The 21,605-nt window shown below is 38.4% G+C and overlaps 2 protein-coding genes across 2 annotated transcripts in view; one reads left to right on the top strand and one right to left on the bottom strand.

Moving 5' to 3' along the window:
* The first annotated feature begins 2,295 nt into the window (after positions 1–2,295).
* Positions 2,296–4,120, top strand: LOC123257534 (SCAN domain-containing protein 3-like). Its single transcript, XM_044717014.1, has one exon. It carries the CDS (start codon positions 2,911–2,913, stop codon positions 4,063–4,065), a length of 1,155 nt encoding a protein of 384 aa, XP_044572949.1. The 5' UTR covers positions 2,296–2,910; the 3' UTR covers positions 4,066–4,120.
* Positions 4,121–15,750: 11,630 nt separating this feature from the next.
* The window catches only part of LOC6504327 (neuronal acetylcholine receptor subunit alpha-7), a 577,668-nt gene continuing 571,813 nt past the window's right edge, over positions 15,751–21,605 (bottom strand). Inside the window, exon 7 of the mRNA XM_032455973.2 lies at positions 15,751–15,864. The gene's annotated coding sequence lies outside the window, so the exon portion shown is untranslated. The remainder of the gene's footprint in view (positions 15,865–21,605) is intronic.

Raw genomic sequence — 21,605 nt, 5'->3', positions numbered from 1 at the left:
GGAACGGCCTAGCTCAGGGAAAAGGCAAGGGGGTCGGTAACTTCCTAATCAGCATCACCGCCACACATTTAAAATTTGTAGACAGAGTTAGGAAGGGGGCTACAGTCCTTTGGAAGGATACGAAGTCGAAACAGGAAACCTTGCTATTGAAGAACTAAGGTGGTGAGGTTCTTCTGCTTGGCCCGCCCTACCTGTAAAGAATCAATGACGAATTGTTGCTGCCCTTACCCATATATAGTGAAATCGGTCAGCTCAGGTACCCATTAAACTATAATTTTACTTCATTTCAAATATCCAAATTCATTACAAAAACATGGTTACTCCTTTTTCTGACTGTATGCTTAACCTAAGTCCTTACTTCTTATTGTTCCTAATTCTACTAAATGATCTTAATACAGATTAATTAATAAATTGGAATGTAATATAAACGTTTGTAGATAAAGAAATATATAAGTTAATAATAAGTGGTTGTGGTGTAGTTTTTTATATTATTTAATTTATTGATTCATCTGTTTCGCACAAGCCCGTTAGAGTTAGTGCTACTGACAAATATAAGTTAATAATATTTTTTTTGTTGGATTTTATAATATTTAATTTATTGATTCATTTGTTTCACACAAGCCCGTTAGGGCTAGTGCTACTGACAAAGAATATAACGCGAGCTAAGGCTGCGGAGTTCTACTTAAGACTAAATTAGAATACTACCCGGGCTGTACCCCCAGGGGTCCACGGGAGACTCGACGGGGGTCTACGTTGGGTCTAACAAAAAATGGGGGTCTACACTTTGTAAGCGGGGGTGAATGAAAATTAATTTGGTTTCGATAGTGAAGAACTAAGATATTGGCTTGACTTCTATCACTATAGGCAGATAATATTTTGAGAAGCTCAGCGACTGTTACTTGTAAAACCCTGTAAAATTGTAAAAATTTGTTCCATATTCAGTACAACGCGTCGAGACTTGTCGTTGACGCGCCGCTGCCGGCAACCGTCCCGTCCGCAATACTTGTTCAAACGTGTAGAGGTGCAGAAAACATCGATGGAAACATCGATACCTCGATGTTTTGGAAAAATGAAAAACATCGATGTATTTTAAAAAACATCGAGAAGCTCAGCAAGTTCTGCACCTCTACAAACGTGCAAATGAATTTGTTTATAAATACGAATGTCAAGGAGAAACGTTTCTCATTTCCGAAATGTCATAAGGAAATCTGAATCGTTATTAGTGCCATAATTTGTTTCCACACTTTCTAAAAGTAAAGTGAATCGATATTACCTAGTGATTACCAGTATCGCAAAAGTAAGTATAAGTACATACCTGCCTATTTGTTATATGCAAATTAATAAGATGTTGTGCGGTGATGATTCTCCGTTGACAAAATTAATAAGATGTTGTGCGGTGATGATTCGCCGTTGACAATTTCTATTCCGCCAAGGATTGTTCCTGGAGATGTAAGGTTGGGGCAACAGGCCCTTTGATGTCTTCTAGCCGGCTGGCCGTAGAATATCCAATTAGGAAGATTAGGTTGGAGGGATGACTGTCCCTCTTTATCTGCTGGCCTAGAGACTCAGTCAGATTTATAATAATAAATGCTTTACGACGGATCGTCGGAGTTTCGGTATGAGAGCGATGGCTCTTTATTTCATAATTGTCAAAACAGAACTGAACTTAAGAACTAACAAAAGCGAGACTCATAGCGGCCACTCCAATGGGCAGTGCTTGCCGGCTATGCACGAGCTTCCGGCCAGACGCTGGGTCAGCAGTTTGGCCGGAGCGAGCTGTCGGATGATCGGTCGTTGCCGTCGCCCGGTTGACTTAGTTAACTTGCATACACCGTGACTTTTTTATCGTTTTGTTCTCGCGGGAAAGTGATTCAACTCATGTAAATAAAGAACTTTCCCTATGAAATCTCGAGAAATGGAAGTATGGAAAAACAGATTTTTTTCGAGATTTCGGAAGCGGCTTCATAGGAAAAGTTGTTTATTATCATGAGTAGTATCACCTTCCTGTGGGATAAAAACAATAAAAAAGTAATGGGTATATACAATAACGTGTTAATCAAAAAGCGTAAGACCTGTGTTAATCAAAAGTTGAGTAATAATCAAACACGGCATAATTTCAATTTTGTTGGATAAAATTTTACCCTAATTTTTTTATTAGTGGAATCGATTCTTCTCTTGATTTTCGACAAACTACTGTAAGGTTTTGCGTTATTTAATTAACGAGTTGTATTTTTATTTCATATATTATTTACTTTACAATTTTTTTTACAAAAAATGTTAATTAAATGGAAAGAAATCTCTTCCAACCAACCTTACTCTATATGAGATAGGTATATTTATAATAATATATTATTTTATGGAAGTATATAAGTTCAGTAGGTATTTGATTGTTCGGTTTTTTATTTATTGTTTACATTGCAGATTGGTAATTGATACGAAACATGACCGAATCTAAGAAGAAGTGTCGTCAGTATAGTGTTGAATATTTAAAATTTGGTTTTCTTCCATCACAGGCAGACAAACGGTTGCCCTCATGCATTTTATGCAACAAAGTTTTGGGCAATGACTCCATGAAACCATCAAAGCTGGAAGAGCACCTAAGAAGGTGTCATCCAGATAAAAAAGATAAAGATTTAAAATATTTCCAAACATTAAAAGAAAAATATGAAAAAAGACCCACCGTGCACAGTATGTTTGCTTCAACGTCTGAAAGCAATGATGATGGCTTGCGGGCATCTTACAATATCTCATTACTCATAGCAAAATCTGGAAAACCGCACACCATTGGAGAACAGTTAATTTTACCTGCTGTTGAAGAGGTCTTAAAAACTGTTCTGCACAAATCTTCATTAGACATACTCAAAAAAAATTCCGTTGAGTAACAACACTGTACAAAGACGTATTGATGAAATGAGCTCTGATGTTGAAAGTTTCTTGTGTGATTATCTGCAAACAACTCATTTTTCTATTCAACTGGACGAGTCAACTTTTCCTGGCAACGAAGCATTATTATTGGCATATGTTCGATTTGTTATGGGCGAAGAAATCCATGAAGAGCTACTATTTGCAAGAACTTTGAAGACGGACACTAAAGGTGAATCAATATTTGCTGTTCTCAGTGATTTTTTTAAAGAAAAATCGATTCCATTCACAAACGTTATTTCGGTGGCAACAGATGGAGCTCCTGCCATGGTCGGGCGATATCGTGGGTTTATAAGCCATCTTAAAAGAATTATACCAGAGGTAACTACAATTCATTGTGTTATCCACCGACAACATCTAGTAGCGAAAAATTTAAGTAACAGATTGCACCAATCGCTTCAATTTGTGCTTAATGCAGTTAACAAAATTAGAAGCAATGCATTAAATACGAGCTTATTCACACAATTGTGCGATGAAAATGATGAAGATTTCCAACGATTGCTGTTACATACCGAAGTACGCTGGTTGTCGAAAGGTGCATGCTTATCAAGATTTTATTCACTTTTCAACTCAGGACAGGAATTTCTGGGCAGTAAAGATCCTGATTTAAAAAAAAATCTAATCAATTTTAAAGCAGACGTCGCCTATTTGACAGATTTGTTTCAAAAATTTAATGAGCTCAACTTACAATTACAAGGGGACAGCCTTAATTTAATAACAACAAAGAGTGTAATTTCAGCTTTTATTGGTAAATTGAAGTTTATGAAGGGAAATATTGGTCGGCGCGAATTTTCACAGTTTTCAAACTTATCGCAGGTAGAATGCCTTGATGAAGATATTCAGACATACATTCAACATTTGATTGCCCTGCATGGTGATTTTAATACTAGATTTGAAGACATTCTGTCGATGGAAATACCACCATGGATCATAAATCCATTTGATGAAACAGAAGTGGAGAATGTGATATTACAAGAGGAGCTACTCGAGCTCAGCACTAATGAGGAGCTGAAAGTGACATTTAAAAAAGGGTATCAGAAATTTTGGTTGCAGGCAGAAATACCTAAAAAATATCCTGTGGGCAATCACGCAAAAGCTTCTCATAGCGTTTCCCTCATCATATCTCGTCGAAAAAAGTTTTAGTGCCGTTACAAACTTATTAACAAAAAAAAGGAACAGATTGAATATCACAGAACGAGGAGATTTGCGGTTATTTGTTAGGGAGTGCTGAAGGGGGTCCACCGGATCCTGCAAAGTCCTCAAAGGGGTCCATGACAGAAAAAAGTTTGGGAACCACTGGTCTAACCAATCATTGGGATATGGACTAAATATTCATATGTTTTCCTATAGAGGCACTGTTACAAGTTCAAGTCAAAATATTAACTCACACAACCATCCCTGAAGGGGTTAAATTCAAATTAAACAAGAAAGCAAAGCTAACTTCGGGCGAAGCCGAAGTTGATATACACTTGCAGTTGTGCCATTTTCTATCGTTCAATTTATGGCGGCTATTGGATATAGTTCGTCAATCCCTATGAAATTTAGCAAATCAGATTATTTTGCCAAAATTGAATCTGTACCAAGTCCCATCTTTCTAACTTAAACAACAGCAAAGTTGTTCGGCAACAGCAAAGAACGATCGGAATTGGCATAACTTTGGTGTTTTTTAAGCTAGAATGATTGGACTTTCTACGGATTCCATTTTGGGCAATCGAATTAGATCTGCCAAATTTCATAAGGATAGCCTCCATATAAATGAAAGATCGGAAATGGAACAACCTTAACTGCAAGGGTATATCAACTTCGGCTCCGTCCGAAGTTAGCTTTCCTTTCTTGTTTTGTTTATGGTTAGTAGTAAACGTTTATTCGTACCCTCACAACTCAGGTTTTACCGTTCTGATAATAGAAGGAGATGAAAGCTGAAAAAGGGTACTTCACCAAATGTCTTTGGCATGGAAAACTCCTAACTCGTTTCCATTGTTGTCTTCCAGCAGATATACCGACTGCCCTCTCTTCTCTTTTATACTGGATTATAAGGATAGCCTCCATATAAATGAAAGATCAGAAATGAAACAACCTTAACTGCAAGGGTATATCAACTTCGGCTCCGTCCGAAGTTAGCTTTCCTTTCTTGTTTTGTTTATGGTTAGTAGTAAACGTTTATTCGTACCCTCACAACTCAGGTTTTACCGTTCTGATAATAGAAGGAGATGAAAGCTGAAAAAGGGTACTTCACCAAATGTCTTTGGCATGGGAAACTCCTAACTCGTTTCCGTTGTTGTCTTCCAGTAGATATACCGACTGCCCTCTCTTCTCTTTTATACTGGCCTTGATTCCCACAGGTGACAATTTTGCGTTTATATGCATAGCCTGGTTGCCTAAAACCAAATTTCTTTTTATGACTTCCTGACCCACTTCGAATGTTCGATGTCGAGCACGTAAGTCGTAGTTGTTTCGGTTTTTCTCGTAAGCTTTTGTCAATCTCTTCACGATTTCAGCTCGTATTCTCGGAAACTCGTCTGCTCTAGGCACCTTTGCGGAACCTTCGGACAACATCTGGATATTTCTCAACAACTTATATTCGTTTCTATGAGTTAGCATGTGCTGGCAAAAGATTACATAGTAGGGGATTCTCCAATGGATTGGTGAATATTATTTCCCAAGGCAGAATTAATTTTTCCTATACAAGTCCCACAACCTTTGATCTAACCGAATATATGATCGTAGGGCCGCATTGATCGACCGGTTGACCCGCTCCGCCGCGGTGGATTGCGGGGAGTAAGCACTAGTGAAAATATGTTGAATTCCGTGCTTGGATGTAAAGACTGCGAAGTCATGGCTTTTAAACTGAGTGCATTTATCGCTAACCAAAACCTCAGGAGTTCCAAAGCAAACAAAAATCTCATCTAAATAATCCATCACTACCTTGGATGTGAATTTTTTACTGACCGTGGAACTAGAAGTTTGTAATTTGCATCGTCAACTTCTTGATTTCCGCTAGCAAAGCCTGCTCGATAATATATATAGATCTCCATGACTCGAAATCCAGGTACACTGAATTTTTGGACACGGTCCCTTAGCTGACGGTATTCCTCCGATTCGAATGCATCTGACTGCAAGTCAATCTCTGGAAATACGTCTACTTCTATCGCCAGTAACTCGGTTGGTTCCTCGAACGATCGTGATAGGGCGTCCGGTACGACGTTTGACTTCCCTTTCGATGTTCGATTTTAAACACAAAGCCTTGTAGCTTAATCGCCCGCCGGGCAAGTCTCCCGCTGAGGTCGGTATTAGTCATCAGCCACCGCAGGTCTGAATAATCGTCATACATGCGAATCTTTTTGATGGCAAACCCAACGGCTAGACCTTCTTATTCGGTAACCATATAGTTACGTTGAGCTCCATTCAATTTTTGGGACACATTTCTGATCTTTCATTTATATGGAGACTCCTCCAACTCAGCACATTGACGCCTCACATTGGATTATAAATGGCATAATTGTCATAATCAGGATGAATTAGGAAAGGAGCAGCACAAAGCTTAGATTTGACTTCGTCAAAAGCTTTCTGAGGGTCCTCGTTCCAGCTAAAGACCTTTCCGCGAAGTAAATCAGTAAGTGGGGCTGTTATTGTTAAATGCTGGAATATGAATCGACGGTACCAACCGCACATACCAAGAAAACGTCTCAGTTGCTGTTGGGTTTTGGGGATCGGAAACTGAAATACCGCACTGACCTTTTCTGGGTTCACTTGCAGTGTTCCTTCACCCACTACATAAGGAGGTCGTCCAAATAGACGAACACGTGAGATTTCATTTGATACGGTATTACTTGGTCTATCAAACGGCACATTGTCTGAGGGGCGTTGCACAGTCCGAAAGGCATACGTCTAAATTGGTATAATGGCCTATTCGGGACGGAGAATGCCGTTTTAGGCATCTTTCAATTCAATTTTTGAAATGCAGTGAACTGGGGGAAGACGGCTTAACAATCCTTCTAGATTCGGAATCGGATATGAGTCTTTTATCGTGACCTCGTTTACCTTTCTAGAATCGAGACAAAACCTGACTTTATCGGGCTTGACTATTAATACAATCGGAGATGACCATGATGATGCGGAGGCTTCTTCAATACTCCTAATTTAATCATCCTGTCGATCTCAGCGCACAGAAGCTTTTCACGCGCTGGTGATAACGGGTAATATCTTTGTTTGATGGGTTTGGCATTGCCGGTATCAATCGAGTGTTCGATTAAGTTCGTAATGCCAAGACCATCTCGGTCAGATGACGGAAAGAAATCTATTACACCTTTGAGTCTGGATCGATCCACAGGTGATAACTTAAGTTTGGAAGAATCTTCCTCAAAGTTCAATTCATTTACTTGGTTTCCTGAAGAAACAGAGATTCCAAATACTTCCCAGAAGTCTATTCCACAAATAACATCGAGTGTGATCGATGGTACTATTAAGAACTCAACTTCGGCCTCAATGTTGTTATATTTAATCTTAATTGTGATAGTGCCGAGGGTGGGTTGTTTCGTTCCATCTGCGGTTCGTACGTGCCTGTGAGCCTTATTGTATTTATGATTTCCTGAAACAATATTTTTAGCTAACGCTCCGCCGACTACGCTCTTATTCGCACCACTATCTAGCAACGCTAAGTACGGTTTATTGAACATGACTAGATTTGCGTACGGATATTACGCAACTATTGTAGCCATGTTTTGATCTCCAGAATTCTCATAGTCGTGCTGCTGCGCGACTTTTCTTTGTCCTACCACTATCGTTTGTAAAGATTCTTCTTCTGATTTCGTTATATTCTCTTAACCGAACATGATATGGCTTGATATGTCGGTCATGGGAATTGTCCGGTGTCTGTTTTGGGCGGTCAGGGATTACTATGCTTTCATTTGATTTATACTTCTCCTCGTCCGAGTATACAGTCGGGCATCCGGTCTCGGATTGGCACGGTTGTCCGCCTGGAAGTTTCCCGATTTTTGGGAGCATTTTGGGCAAGTAGGCTTATAAATATTTATTGCGCCACACCCGTAGCAAAATAGTCGATGAGGCTGGGGGTAATCTTTGAATCGATGACCCAACGTGCCATAATTCCAGCATTTCGTTCGATTCTCGTTTCGAATCGCAAAAATCTGTGGTTGATTTCCTTGCAATGATTCTTCGGGCTCTTCGTCTAAAAAAATCTCATTTACTTTCCGCCATACCGGTGGGTAAAGTGAACTATTTTTAGCTCTTAGATTATTGAAGAACTCTTCATGAGGGTGACAGTGTTTGCGTAAAGCAGCTATAGTTGGGGTTTCTATATGTAGAAGGTCGTGTCCTAGGTCAGATCTTAGGTTGTTTCTTATTGTCTGAGCCAACTCTGAGTCTGAAATGGGTTCAGTTAGCGCATCGGCGAGGATGAAGTCAAGAAAATCGTCGAAGCATTCACTATTTCTCTGCCTTCTTCTACGCATCGCGTCTCGAATGTCCTGATCTGATCTTTGGTCTTTATATCGTTCCCTCAATCGTGCAGCAGCGATCGTCGAGCTAGCCCATCACATGGCCGAGGTCGAATTACATGAATATGAGGTTCTGCGCCAGAAAGTGAGGTTATGTTCACCCCCACGCTCCTGGTTGGCTAGGTTCCAGCACCGCTCCTGATCCACTGCGGCCCCAATCACGCACACGTCGCCGGCTCCAGACCTCGCCTATTGTGGTTCGAGTCTCGACCGGTTTTGCGCACGTTTAGGGGCTGATCGAGGAAAGCTTTTCCTTAATGCCTGGCCGATAATACACGCGGTGGCTCCGCAGTAGACCTCCGGGTCGAAACTCGATACGTTGCTTGCCGCAGGCTTTTGGTGGGCGCTACGCAAACGATCGGGGGGTTTTGTAACACTACCTAGAACACTTTTATTATTATCCTAATTGGCGACAATTGGTCGGCTCACCTGGAGGTTTTTTTTTTTTCGCCACAACCACAAACACACGTGTAAAGGCAATCGGCTGTGCACATTCACGGCCAATGTTCTGCTGCTGCTTCAAGTCCCACTCGTGTACCGTATTAGGTACTATACCAGTTTCCACGTTTGGTGATATTATTCACTATTGTGATATGGACAACTGTTCACTCGCGAATTTTGATCGCAAAAGAACAATTGGGTTAAGCGGAAATTCGGTTGTCAGAATACGGAGTTGCCAGATCGTTTGCCTTAACAGCTTTAAAAAGCTGTAACAGTGATCTGTTACTTATTTTATTCGTCTAATGTTTATCGACTACTAACTATCGACTAAAGTTTGCTTACATTCTTCGAATTGGTCTTTTTTTGTTTATGTTTAGTAGTGAACGTTTATTCGTACCCTCACAAATTTGTACACCTATAGTAAGGGAAAATCATTTATTTTATTTATTTATTTATTGAATATGATAGTACAGTTTAGTACAGCTAGCTAGCGAGGCCTTTGACTATTTGTTTTAACTACTTAGATTTGTTTATACTTAGCAAAGTTAACAGTATATGTATTTATTTTAATTTTAAATTTCGTTGTATAAATTGTTTTGTTTTTAGGAATTTGATAATTGCTTTAATGTTTTTTGCTGCCAATTTCTAAGTAGATTTTGCTTTTTCTGAGAGATTGCTGGGAAAGAGTCTAAGATGTGTTCCATGTTTGTGGGGTTGATAATTGGCAGCGATAGCAGTTGCGAGCTTGTCTTATAAACCGAAGTCTTATAAATTTAATTTGGTCAATTCTGCTGATTTCTATTTGACTTCTAAACAACTCTCTCAGTTTTGAAGCTATAGAGTTGAAACTTTGCACACATCCTTCTTTTGTTTGCAGGCAGTATATAAGTCGGAACGGCCGGGATCGGTCGACTATGGATCTACAATTTCAACAGGAATTGCTGTCATACAACTGAACGATCGGAATTTGCATAAATTTGGTGTTTTTAAGATGCTTGGGGCTGTTTCCAAAATTTTTATTAAAAAATTGATTTGATGGCGAAATTCTCATAAGGATCGGCCAAATATATACGATTCGATATATATATAATAATATAAGCTGCTAAGTTTAACATATCCAACATTCATATTTCGTAACATAAATATTAACCGAGTATATTAACTTTAAATTGAAAGTTGTCAAAACCAAATCATTGTGATAAAGGCAACATGCAATGAAGCCGTGAAATTTGAAGGACACTTTTCTGACTCCGTGAAATCCGGATGACCTGGACTTGTCAGCTCCCTCTTATTTTCAAAACTGTGGCCCCTTTCACCATTACATTCTCAACATTAACTATCTGTATGGGTGGCAAAACCTTTTTTTTTTTTACAACAAGTGTTCTGAGTATCATAATCCTTGAGAAGGATGATAGTCCGATAGCCTTCATTGGCCTTTATCGCGCGGCACTCCCTGTTTTGACTACAAGGTTCTGCTGTATAACATCTTACTAAAACTTATCTGAGCTTATTGATTCTAGCTTTAAGAACTATCACAGGCACTGTGGTAAGTTCGAAAAACAAATAAAGAAACTAAAATATTTCACCAGCTCATTTAATTCAGGATTTAATAGCAGAACGTAAGGAAAAATTCCATTTCGCTCGAGATTTTACGCGGTTAACCAACGATTGACCTAGGGCCGCACATTCATGTATCTCATTGATACATAAAATGTAGTTCCACTATTTTATAATTTTCTGTTCGTCTCAAGTTAAAGGAAGATTTAATTAATTAAAACATAGTAACAAAAAAACTGACCATTAATGCACTTTGCAAATAGCTTAAAATCTGTTCCGAACATCAAAGCTTCTGTGCCACTGTGTTATCGGAAAAAAGGACACATACACGCACTTAGACTTGTATTATTCTTACGCTTATAATCGTAAAAGTGAAAAAAAAAACCAAAAATACTTGTGAAGTGATATTTGACGAAGAAAATCTCGACAATGCACGAAACAAAGCCATTTGTTTTTAATTCTTTTCCGTTGTAGCTCGCTAGCATCTGAAATGCATAAGGTGGTTAAAATTGAATTTTTGAAACCTTCTGACTGAAAAGTCCTACCTGCATGCAATTCATCATAGTAACAGTATTAGAAACTCTTCACTTTTGGAATTTTAATTATTCATTAATTTTTAATTAGTAAAAATTTTAATTTCATTTTTTTTTAAACCATCCCGTTAATATTTTATCATATAAAAAAACCTCTTGACGAGGTAAAGTACCGGTGACGAACCTGCATGCGAAACCCAAAATATCTGATATCAATTTTAGTGACGAAAATATGCTATATAGGTGTACAAAATTGCATATAAAAAATATTCTTGTTCGGCACGTGACTGATTTGTTTTTGTTTTTCTTGCACGTGCCGAACAAGAATATTTTTTATATGCAATTTTGTACACCTATATAGCATATTTTCGTCACTAAAATTGATATCAGATATTTTGGGTTTCGCATGCAGGTTCGTCACCGGTACTTTACCTCGTCAAGAGGTTTTTTTATATGATATCAGTTGTTTTTTTTGTATATATTGATCTTCAATTATTTAAAATAGAACGCATAACATATAGAATATATATACATATATGGAAGTAACCTCTGGACAGGCGATTTACACAGTTAGCAATACTTTAATTGTAAGGATAAACATCAAAACTATTTTTTTTAGCTCTATAGATTTTGACATTCAAGAAGGTGGAATAATTAAAAACCTTTCCAAAGACGTAAAGAATTTTTCGATAGCTTCAGTGGCTCTGAAGTTATACGTATTTTTAATTTACAAAGGTTTTGGAATTTGGTTAGTTTAAAAATTTTAATTAAAAATTTGCTCAAAAATGTATTTAAAATCCAAAATTGTTTCATAGTTGTGGGAAACCAAATTGTTTTAACAAATTAACAGATGAGAGGCCTATCCTAATGAGATTTCCACTATATAATAAATTATAAAAAAAAAACTAGAAAGGAAAGCTAACTTCAAGCGGAGCCGAATTTGAAATACCCTTGCAGTTAAGCAGAAGCTTATATTATTATTATATATATCGGATCCTATTGTTGTTGTTGTCCGATCCTTATGAGAAGGATCGGACAACCTTAAGGAAGGATTTCACCATCAACAAAATTTCTAATAAAAATATTGGAAACAGCCCCAAGCATCTTTAAAAATAGAATGGTTGTGCCATTTCCGATCTTTCAGTTATATGGCAGGTATAGGATATAGTTGGCCGATTCTTATGAAACATAGGATTAGATTGCCCAAAACGGAAACCATAGATAGTCCCATCATTCTAGCTTCAAAAACAACAAAGTTAAGCCAATTATCCTAATAAAATTTTGCAAATCGGATAAGATTGTCCAAAATGCAATCTGTACTAAGTTCCATCCTTCTAACTTATAAAAAAAAACCAAGTTATGGCATATCCGATCAATCATATAATAAACATGCATTATATCTAAAATAAATGCGCAAAGATAAAAAATTAAAAAAAAACAGGAAATTTCGTTTTTCCAGTTTTTCTAGTTAAACCAATTGTTGAATGTAACAATTTATTTTGGGTGTGCGATATAAAATAATAAATATTAGAAAAGTATTGGCGGAGTTGGTTTGCCTGGTTTTTTTTTAGCTTTTAATCCATGATTTGACCGAAACACGTAATTTAAGTAAATTTATATGCATTATATGCTCAGTGGGGGCATATGCATATAAAGCTTTCTACTCATAAAATTTTGCATTCTTCTTATTAACACATCAAAATTTGCCATCAAGCAACGAAGTTCGAGATTAGCCGAGTGGAGAGCGTTGTTGTTTCTAACATGGTAGGGCTTGAGTTCTAATCCTAGTTGAGGCAAAATGCTTATGTTTTACTTTTTTTAAGCTCTTTTTTATTATACCCTTGCAGAGGGTATTATAATTTTGGTCAAAAGTGTGCAACGCAGTGAAGGAGACATCTCCGACCCTATAAAGTATATATATTCTTGATCAGGATCACCTCCTGAGTCGATATGAGCATGTCCGTCTGTCCGTCTGTCCGTCTGTCCGTCTGTCTGTCTGTCTGTCTGTCTGTCTGTCTGTCTGTTTCTACGCAAACTAGTCTCTCAGTTTTAAAGCTATCGAGTTGAAACTTTGCACACATCCTTCTTTCCTTTGCAGGCAGTACATAAGTCGGAACGGCCGGGATCGGCCGTCTATATCCTATAGCTGTCATATAACTGATTGATCGGAAATGCCATAACTTCGTTGTTTTTTAAGATAGAGGGTTGGGACTTTCCACACATGTTATGTTTGACCAACATATCTTATGTGCAAAATTTCATAAGGATCGGCCGACTATATCCTTTAGCCGACTTATATACTTATATACTCCGACTTATATACTGCCTGCAAAGGAAAGAAGGGTGTGTGCAAAGTTTCAACTCGATAGCTTTAAAACTGAGAGACTAGTTTGCGTAGAAACCGAAAGACAGACAGACAGACAGACAGACAGACAGACGGACAGACGGACATGCTCATATCGACTCAGGAGGTGATCCTGATCAAGAATATATATACTTTATAGGGTCGGAAATGTCTCCTTCACTGCGTTGCACACTTTTGACCAAAATTATAATACCCTCTGCAAGGGTATAAAAATATAGACAAACAGACCCACTGGCTTCATTTTGAAAAAACTGTAAAAATCGAATTTCTTGAATAACTTCTGAAAGAAATGTCGGACCGGGTCGGTTGAAGTACCAATCTTCTGAGTCTTCTCATTAAGACATGAGACACTGAAACACAAAGCAGAATTACAACAAAAGTTGCCATCAAGCAACACAGTTCTAGGTTAGTCGAGTGGAGAGCGTCGTGGTTCCTAACACAGAGGGCCTGGGTTCGAGTCCAAGTTGAGTCAATGTTTACGTTTTACTTTTTAAGCCCTTTTTTATTTGGATTTTATTATACCCTTGCAGAGGGTATTATAATTTTGGTCAAAAGTGTGCAACGCAGTGAAGGAGACATCTCCGACCCTATAAAGTATATATATTCTTGATAAGGATCACCTCCTGAGTCGATATAAGCATGTCCGTCTGTCCGTCTGTCTGTCTGTCCGTCTGTCTGTCTGTCTGTCGGTTTCTACGCAAACTAGTCTCAGTTTTGGAGCTATCGAGTTGAAACTTTGCACACATCCGTTTTTTCTTTGCAGGTAGTATATAAATCGGAACGGCCGGGATCGGCCGACTATATCCTATAGCTGCCATATAACTGATTGATCGGAAAGGCTATAACTTTGGTGTTTTTTAAGTTAGAGGGTTAAGACTTTCCACACATGTTATATTTGACCAAAGTATCTTGTGTACAAAATTTTATAAGGATCGGCCGACTATATCCTATAGCTGTCATAGAACGATCGAAATTGGCATAACTTTGGTGTTTTTTAAGTTAGAAAGATGGGATTTGGTACAGATTCTATTTTGGACAAAAGAATTTGATTTGTCAAATTTCATGAGGATCGGCCGACTATATGCGATCCGCTATATATCTAATAATATAAGATGGGTGGCGCCACCTAGCGGACTGCGACTTAACTGCAAGGGTATTTAAACTTCGGCTCCGCCCGAAGTTAGCTTTCCTTTCTTGTTTTTAAATAAATAAACTACAATCTGAAAAGATATACATACTCCATATTTTTTAGGGTATTGACCAAATATAAGCAGACTCCAAAAAGCAAAGATGCCAATCAAATACATACACATGTACATATAAGCAAATGCAAGCTTCACAAGAGGCTGGACAAAATGGGTAGCTGCACTTACAGGACTATATCTTGAGTTAACGGATTTTGCCAGATATAAGCGATATATCGAAAGTTGCGTCATCTCAAAAGCTATCTACACGTGCAATAAAAAAAAAGGATCAGTCGAGTCAATTTTGAAAAATAATTTTTTTTCTAAAAAAAAAATTTTATTTTCAGTGTATTTTTGTTTTTTTACTATATAGACGTTTGGTCTCAAAGAAAGTGAAATTGATATTTAAAAAACCATTTCAATGGTGTAAAGCTTTTTTTAATATCTTTCTTAATTATAAAGTTATGAATTTTTTCATTAACAAAGTTTTTTTAATTTTTTGACGTAAGCTAAAGGTATTTCAAAAAGTTGTAGAACAATAGTTGCTCATATGATAGTAACAAACATTTTCCAATTTTTTTCAGGATTTTTAAGATAAAAATAGTGCAAACAGACAAACCGACAAACCGACGCAAACTGGCTTCATTTTGAAGAAGAAGAAAAAATCGAATTTTTTGAATAACTTCTGAATGAAATGTCGGATCGGGTCGATTGAGGTACCAATCGACGCGTATTTAGCTCTAGAATGCGAATATATAAAAATATTCCATCTGGGGACTAAAATGTGTCCACCAGCCCCACTTTAGTGATAAAATTTTTTTTTACTTTCACCCTAATTTCTCCCAAACCAAATAACTTTTGGACTATGTTTCGACAAAAATTATCTAATTGAAACAATACCTTTCGATTGGTATATCATTCATTTAGATCGGTTGCCTACAGAAAATTTTTAATTCTTCGGCTATATATAGAGTTTCCTCGCGCACGCCTAGGCATGCAGGTCGTCACCTCGTGGACTTCCGTCCACAGTGATTTCAAAATTTTTTCTCAAAATTTTTTTGTCAATTTTTTTTATTATTTTTATTCTATTAAATTACTTAAGTTCTTAAGCAAAATTTTTAGATTTTAAAAGGAACCTATACATTAAATATTTATATATAGTTTTAAATTTAAATTTTAGTGTTTATTTATAATATAGATTAACTATACAAGTAGCGGGGTTGTCTCAGGTAACATAGTATATAGAACAAATAAGGGTCTTGAGTCTTACCCAATAGGTCCCATTCTCCATTTGTTATAAAACTTGAGATATCTCCACCAGCCTCGTCCTGCAATTGCAAGTCCAACTGCGAAGTTAAATAAAATATAAAGATTTTACATTTAAGAACAAGAAAAGAAAGCTAACTTGGGGCAGTTAAGTAGCAGCTTATAGTATTATATATATCGGATCGTATACAGTTTTCCGATTCTTATGAAAATTTCACCATCAAATAAATTTTCTAAGAAAATTTTTGGAAACAGCCTCAAGCATCTAAAAACAGCAAGGTTGTGCCATTTCCGAACGTTCAATTACAGTTACAGCTATTGGATATAGTCGGCTGATCCTTATGAAATTCAACAGATTAAGTTTCTCAAAGAGAAATCCGTAGTAAGTCACATCATTCCAGCGTCAAAAACAACAAAGTTAAGCCAATTCCGATCGTTCAGCTGACAGCTATAGGAATCCGTAGAAATCAATCCATCTAGCTTAAAAACAAAAAAGTTATGCCAATTCCGATCATTCAGTTATATGGCAGCTATAGGATATAGTCGACCGACCCTGATCAAGAATATATACACTTTACAGGGTCAGAGATGTCTTCATCACTGCTTTACAAACTTTTGACCAAAATTATAATTTTGTATTTTATTTTTGTCAAAAATTACATTGTTTGGCGTTTTTTAATTTTGTCAAGAGTATGCTTGCAAATCAAGCTAAAAAATTTTCCCAATCGGACAACTATTCTTATATATGTAGCTGCCATAGTAATGACCGGGTCAACATTTTCATTTTCCAAGGTCAAAGAGTAACAAGGTCACAAACACTATGTACATTTTTTTTTATTTTTAAATTGTTTTTATTTAGTCTCCTCTTTTCGAGACTAACAAAAAAATTAGACGTTAGTAAAAAACTATTGGGACCCTCAAAGGGTTGGGACGTCATTGCGTCAAGGGCGGGATCTGTTGGAAACCCGAGTCAATCCCGAGCGAGAGAATTAGGGTGCGCAGATAGTTTTCTCTGTAAGACACTTTATATACCCGGTTCGCGTAGAGTGCAAGGGAATTTTGTATTCTTGAGAAACTATATAACAGAAAAAAGGAATCATCTTCGAACACATGAAGTAAAGGTATTCTTCATCTGCATTAACAGCCGAGTCGATGTAGCCATGTCCGTCTGTATGTCTGTTTGTATAAACGCGTGGATCTCAGAGACTATATGAGATAGAGCTATATATATTTTAAATGTTAACTTTTATAATACCTGTATAAACCCGCAAGTTCCCCCAAGAATGATGAACTTTTGGTAATTAAGTTTAAGACTATTTATTGGTCTTATAATACAGCCGCTCTGTGTGCTTGCTATTCCTCGACTGCCAAGTCGCTCTTGTCCGTCGATCCCTTTACACTCTCTTTGGCAGCATCTCCGCTCTCGTTTGTGACGTCACCGCCCGTTGCCGGCTCCCACATCCCTCCTTTGTTAACGAGTTTTAGCTTCAAGGACTTGGTGGGCAAAGGGTCCAGCTTATCCGTGGACTGTCTGCGCTGCTGGCCTTTCCGTTCATCGTCTCCATGGTCCTCCTGGGTTGATGTTATCCTGGGGTGAGAGTTGCCCATAGAAGAGTTTAACGATGCCTCCAAATCGTTTGCATAAATTGGTATCTTTCTGACGTGAGATAAATTTCTTGTCAGAGTTCTGTCTCCTGACATAAGTTTGACTATGTTGTTATTTTTCTCGACAACCGCATATTCGGTTTCCTGGAAGCTTGGGGTTAACTTATGAGGAAAAATTACATTTTTCAAAAGTACCTTATCCCCTACATTAATTACGTTATCCTTTGCTCCCCTCTTTATATCTGATTCTTCTTTTCCTTTTTTTTCAATATACAATCCCTGTCCCTTTCAGCAGAGTCTATACCCTTCTCTTGGATGTCATCTATGCATGGAACTTTATCGCGGATAACCCTATTAAATATGAGTTGAGTCGGTGCCACACCAGTTATGCCATGTGGCGTTGTGCATGAGCACAAATTTCTGGATTTCTTCCCTGTAGTTTTTTTAATTTGAATGAGCTATCTGAAAGCGTTTAACCACAGATCAATTCATATTTTCCACTTCTCCATTAGCTTGAGGTCAATAGGGTGGAGATTTGACTTGTTCTATATCGCAAGTTTTGCAGTACTCCTCGAATTCTTGACTTATGTACTGTCGTCCATTGTCAGTTCTTAAATTTTTCGGGTACCCCAGCCTACAGAAAATCTCCCTCATCACTTCAATCAGGCTGGCAGACGTAATAGAGCGTAAGAATTTGAACTCCATATAGCGAGAGTAATAGTCAATAAATACTACTACGAATTCATTATTTGGTAAGGGCCCCAATATGTCTGAAGCTCCCCAAATCCACGGACCGGTTGGGAATGGATTCCGTTCCATTGGTGCTGGCTTTGGGTTTTGTGCCACCAGAAAACAGTCTCTGCAATGTTTTACGTATTTTTCTGTGTCACGGTCAATCAGCGGCTACCATACCTTAGATCGCAGACGTCTTTTCATAGCAGACTCTCCCGGATGCCCTTCGTGAGCCAGCTCAAGCACTCGGTTTCGAAGCGATGTTGGGATCACGATGCGGTTACCACGCAACAGAAGGGCTCCTATAGCTGAGAGCTCACAGCGAAATGGGTTAAGTTGTTTTAAGGATCCAGGTTTTTTATGAGTCGCACTCCAAACAGGACATTGCATCGATTATCTCCTCATATTTTGTTGAATGGTTGGCAATTTCCGAAATGGTCATCGATTGGGGAATATTGATTTCGACCACCCGTAGTATACTGTAATCCTTGTCTCCGACACAAGAATCGTATGGAGATGTTTGGCAAAGTCGGAATAATAAGTCCGATATGTTTTCTTTTCCCGCCGAATAGATGACTTTAAATTGGTAGGATTGGAGCCGTAGTATCCATCTCTCTATGCGGGCTGGCGGTTTGGATGTCGGTTTGAAAATGGCCTCCAACGGTTTGTGGTCGGTCACAAGTTCGAAGGGAAGTCCTGTCAGGTAATAGTAAAATCTTTCAACCGACCAAACTAGAGCCAGACTTTCTTTTTCTGTTTGGGAATAACGTTTCTTAATGTCTGACAAAGCTCTGTTAGCGAATGAAATAATTAGGGGGTCACCATTACCTGAGAACTGCAGTAATACCGCTCCAAGCGCTATTGGACTGGCATCTGCTATTAGCCGAGTTCGATTTCGCGTGTTGAAATATGCGAGGTTTGGTACTTGCGCCAATCGATCTTTTAGATTCCGAAAGGCATCTCTTTCCACCTCTCCCCAGCTAAATTTCGAGTCCTCCTTTAGCAATTGTCTTAGCGGTTCCGTGTAATGAGTCAGGTCTGGAATGAATTTTCCAACGTATGTCACCAACCCTAGAAAACTTCGAGTTTCTTCCTTGTTAATTCGTTCCCGAAACCCTCGGATTAAATTGACTTTCTCCGGGTCCACTTCGATATTCTTATCCGAGATAATGTGACCCAGGAACTTGAGTCTGGTTGTTTTCCAGGTGCATTTTTGATCGTTCAGTAAGACACCGTTTCCATCGAATACTTTGCAGACCTCTCTTACTGTCTTGTCATGTTCTTCCTCGCTAGCTCCAAATATAATGACATCGTCAATGTAATTCATGACGTTGGTAAAGGGTGCCAGAAGCTGTTCGAGGTGACGTTGGAATATTTCCGGAGCAGAGTGGATTCCGAACATTAGCCGTTTGTACCTAAAGTCTTTTTGGGGTTATGAACGTCGTAATTTCCCTGCTGGCTTCGTCGAGTTCCAGTTGATGATAGGCGTCTTTTAGGTCGAGACGCGAAAAGGGAGAGATCCACGCACTGGGACCAGTAACCGCTTCGATAATGTCTCGACTTAAACCTTCTTCCAGCTTGGCAGCTTCTTTCTCTTCGAGTGCTACCGGAATCCTTCGGAATGGCTGTTGAATAGGGATAACTTGGGGGTCAATCCATAGTTTAACTTTAATCCCTTTCCACTTAGCAAACGGTGTGGTCGTTTCCACTTGATTGATATCTAGGCCCAGACGATGAACGTTGAGTTTAATGGCGGTTTCTCGGCCCAATAATGACTAAAATCAATTTTTAATGACAAAAAATGTAGCAATCACCTACGCATTTAGCACAGCTGATATCGGTGCATCAAAAACGCAAATTCAAGTAATTTTTCAGATGCGTATCCACGAAATTGTTTCTGTGAATGCGATCTAACGTTAAAAAGGGTCGTATTGCCGTGGTTAAGCTTCACCCAGTCTGTGTGGCTTATCAGGTTAAATTTCGATCCCGAATCAATAATAAGGGGTATCTCATAACCTCCTATTAGGCAATTTATAAGTCCTTCTTCTCCATCGTTGCATATCTTAAAACAATTCTCACATTTTTTCTTCCGTTTGCACCCAGCGTGCTCATCTTCTACGCATCGAAAATTATTTTGCCCCCTTTTAAGATTCTCGTTTCTTGATTGAGAATACAGTTTCGTTCTGCATTTCCGTGCAAAATGACCTATCTTGGAGCATTTGCTACATTTTGCAACTCGCGCCGGGCAGGAGAAATCGCTACTCGCGTGACCCATTCGACCACATCTGGAACACTCAACATTCGCCTTTGCTTTCCCATAATCCACCAGTGCACCTGGTATCGAGAACGCGACAGTATGCAGTTGCAGGCTCCCCATGTGAAGGAGTTTAGTTCTCTTCATCTTGGGTGCCTCGATCTGTTCGGCATCCAATGATATGGTGAATGCTCTAAACCACCTCTCCCATTCATTTCGAAGCACCGACTTCTCAATGGTGTCGCATAGGAACGGTTTTAAACAATTTTCAGCCATCCTGGAACCAAACAGAAAACAAAAAAAATGTTTGTTTTTATTCCAATATTGGCTTGTTTGAACGCAGCCTCGAGTTATATACTTTTATTTCCTTTCCTTTTTTTTTACTTGTATCTCTACAGTGTATAGTCTACACATTCATTTGGCTTACGAGGGGCTTAATTCATAATTTTTTTTTTTGGCTTGTCAGATTTTAACTCTTCCGCGCAGTTTTTTTTTGATTTACAATTAATTCCTTTTAATTCAATACAGTTTCGGCTTGTTGAACGCAGCTTCATTGCATTTATAAATCTCTTCAAATCAACTTTGGCTTGTTTTCTAACGCAGCCTCTCTTCGTGAAGCCATTTTTCCCTTTGAAAGATAACACAAAGCCTCTCACGCCGGCACATCTATCGCCTTTATGTCCCACCTCCTGCTTCGTTCCCCAATTTATTGGGCTGACAACGCCGTGTGACAAAGAAAAATGCTATTTTATACGCGTAGTATTATAGCTTAATGCCAATTATTTTATATAAAAAAAAAACTTTCAAAATAGAATTTACCTCGTTGCCAATGTATTAACCCGCAAGTTCCCCCAATAATGATGAACTTTTGGTGATTAAGTTTAACACTATTAATTGGTCTTGTAATACAGCCGCTCTGTGTGCTTGCTATTCCTCGACTGCCAAGTCGCTCTTGTCCGTCGATCCCTTTACACCAGTAGTTCCCAAAGTGGTCCAGGTGGACCCCCAGGGGTCCACGGGAGACTCGACGGGGGTCTACGTTGGGTCTAACAAAAAATGGGGGTCTACACTTTGTAAGCGGGGGTGAATGAAAATTAATTTGGTTTCGATAGTGAAGAACTAAGATATTGGCTTGACTTCTATCACTATAGGCAGATAATATTTTGAGAAGCTCAGCGACTGTTACTTGTAAAACCCTGTAAAATTGTAAAAATTTGTTCCATATTCAGT

Source organism: Drosophila ananassae, chromosome XL (assembly GCF_017639315.1).
Source record: "Drosophila ananassae strain 14024-0371.13 chromosome XL, ASM1763931v2, whole genome shotgun sequence".
Lineage (NCBI taxonomy): Eukaryota > Metazoa > Arthropoda > Insecta > Diptera > Drosophilidae > Drosophila > Drosophila ananassae.
The sequence above is the reverse complement of the archived record's forward strand: the minus strand, read 5'-3'. Positions and strand labels throughout refer to the sequence as shown.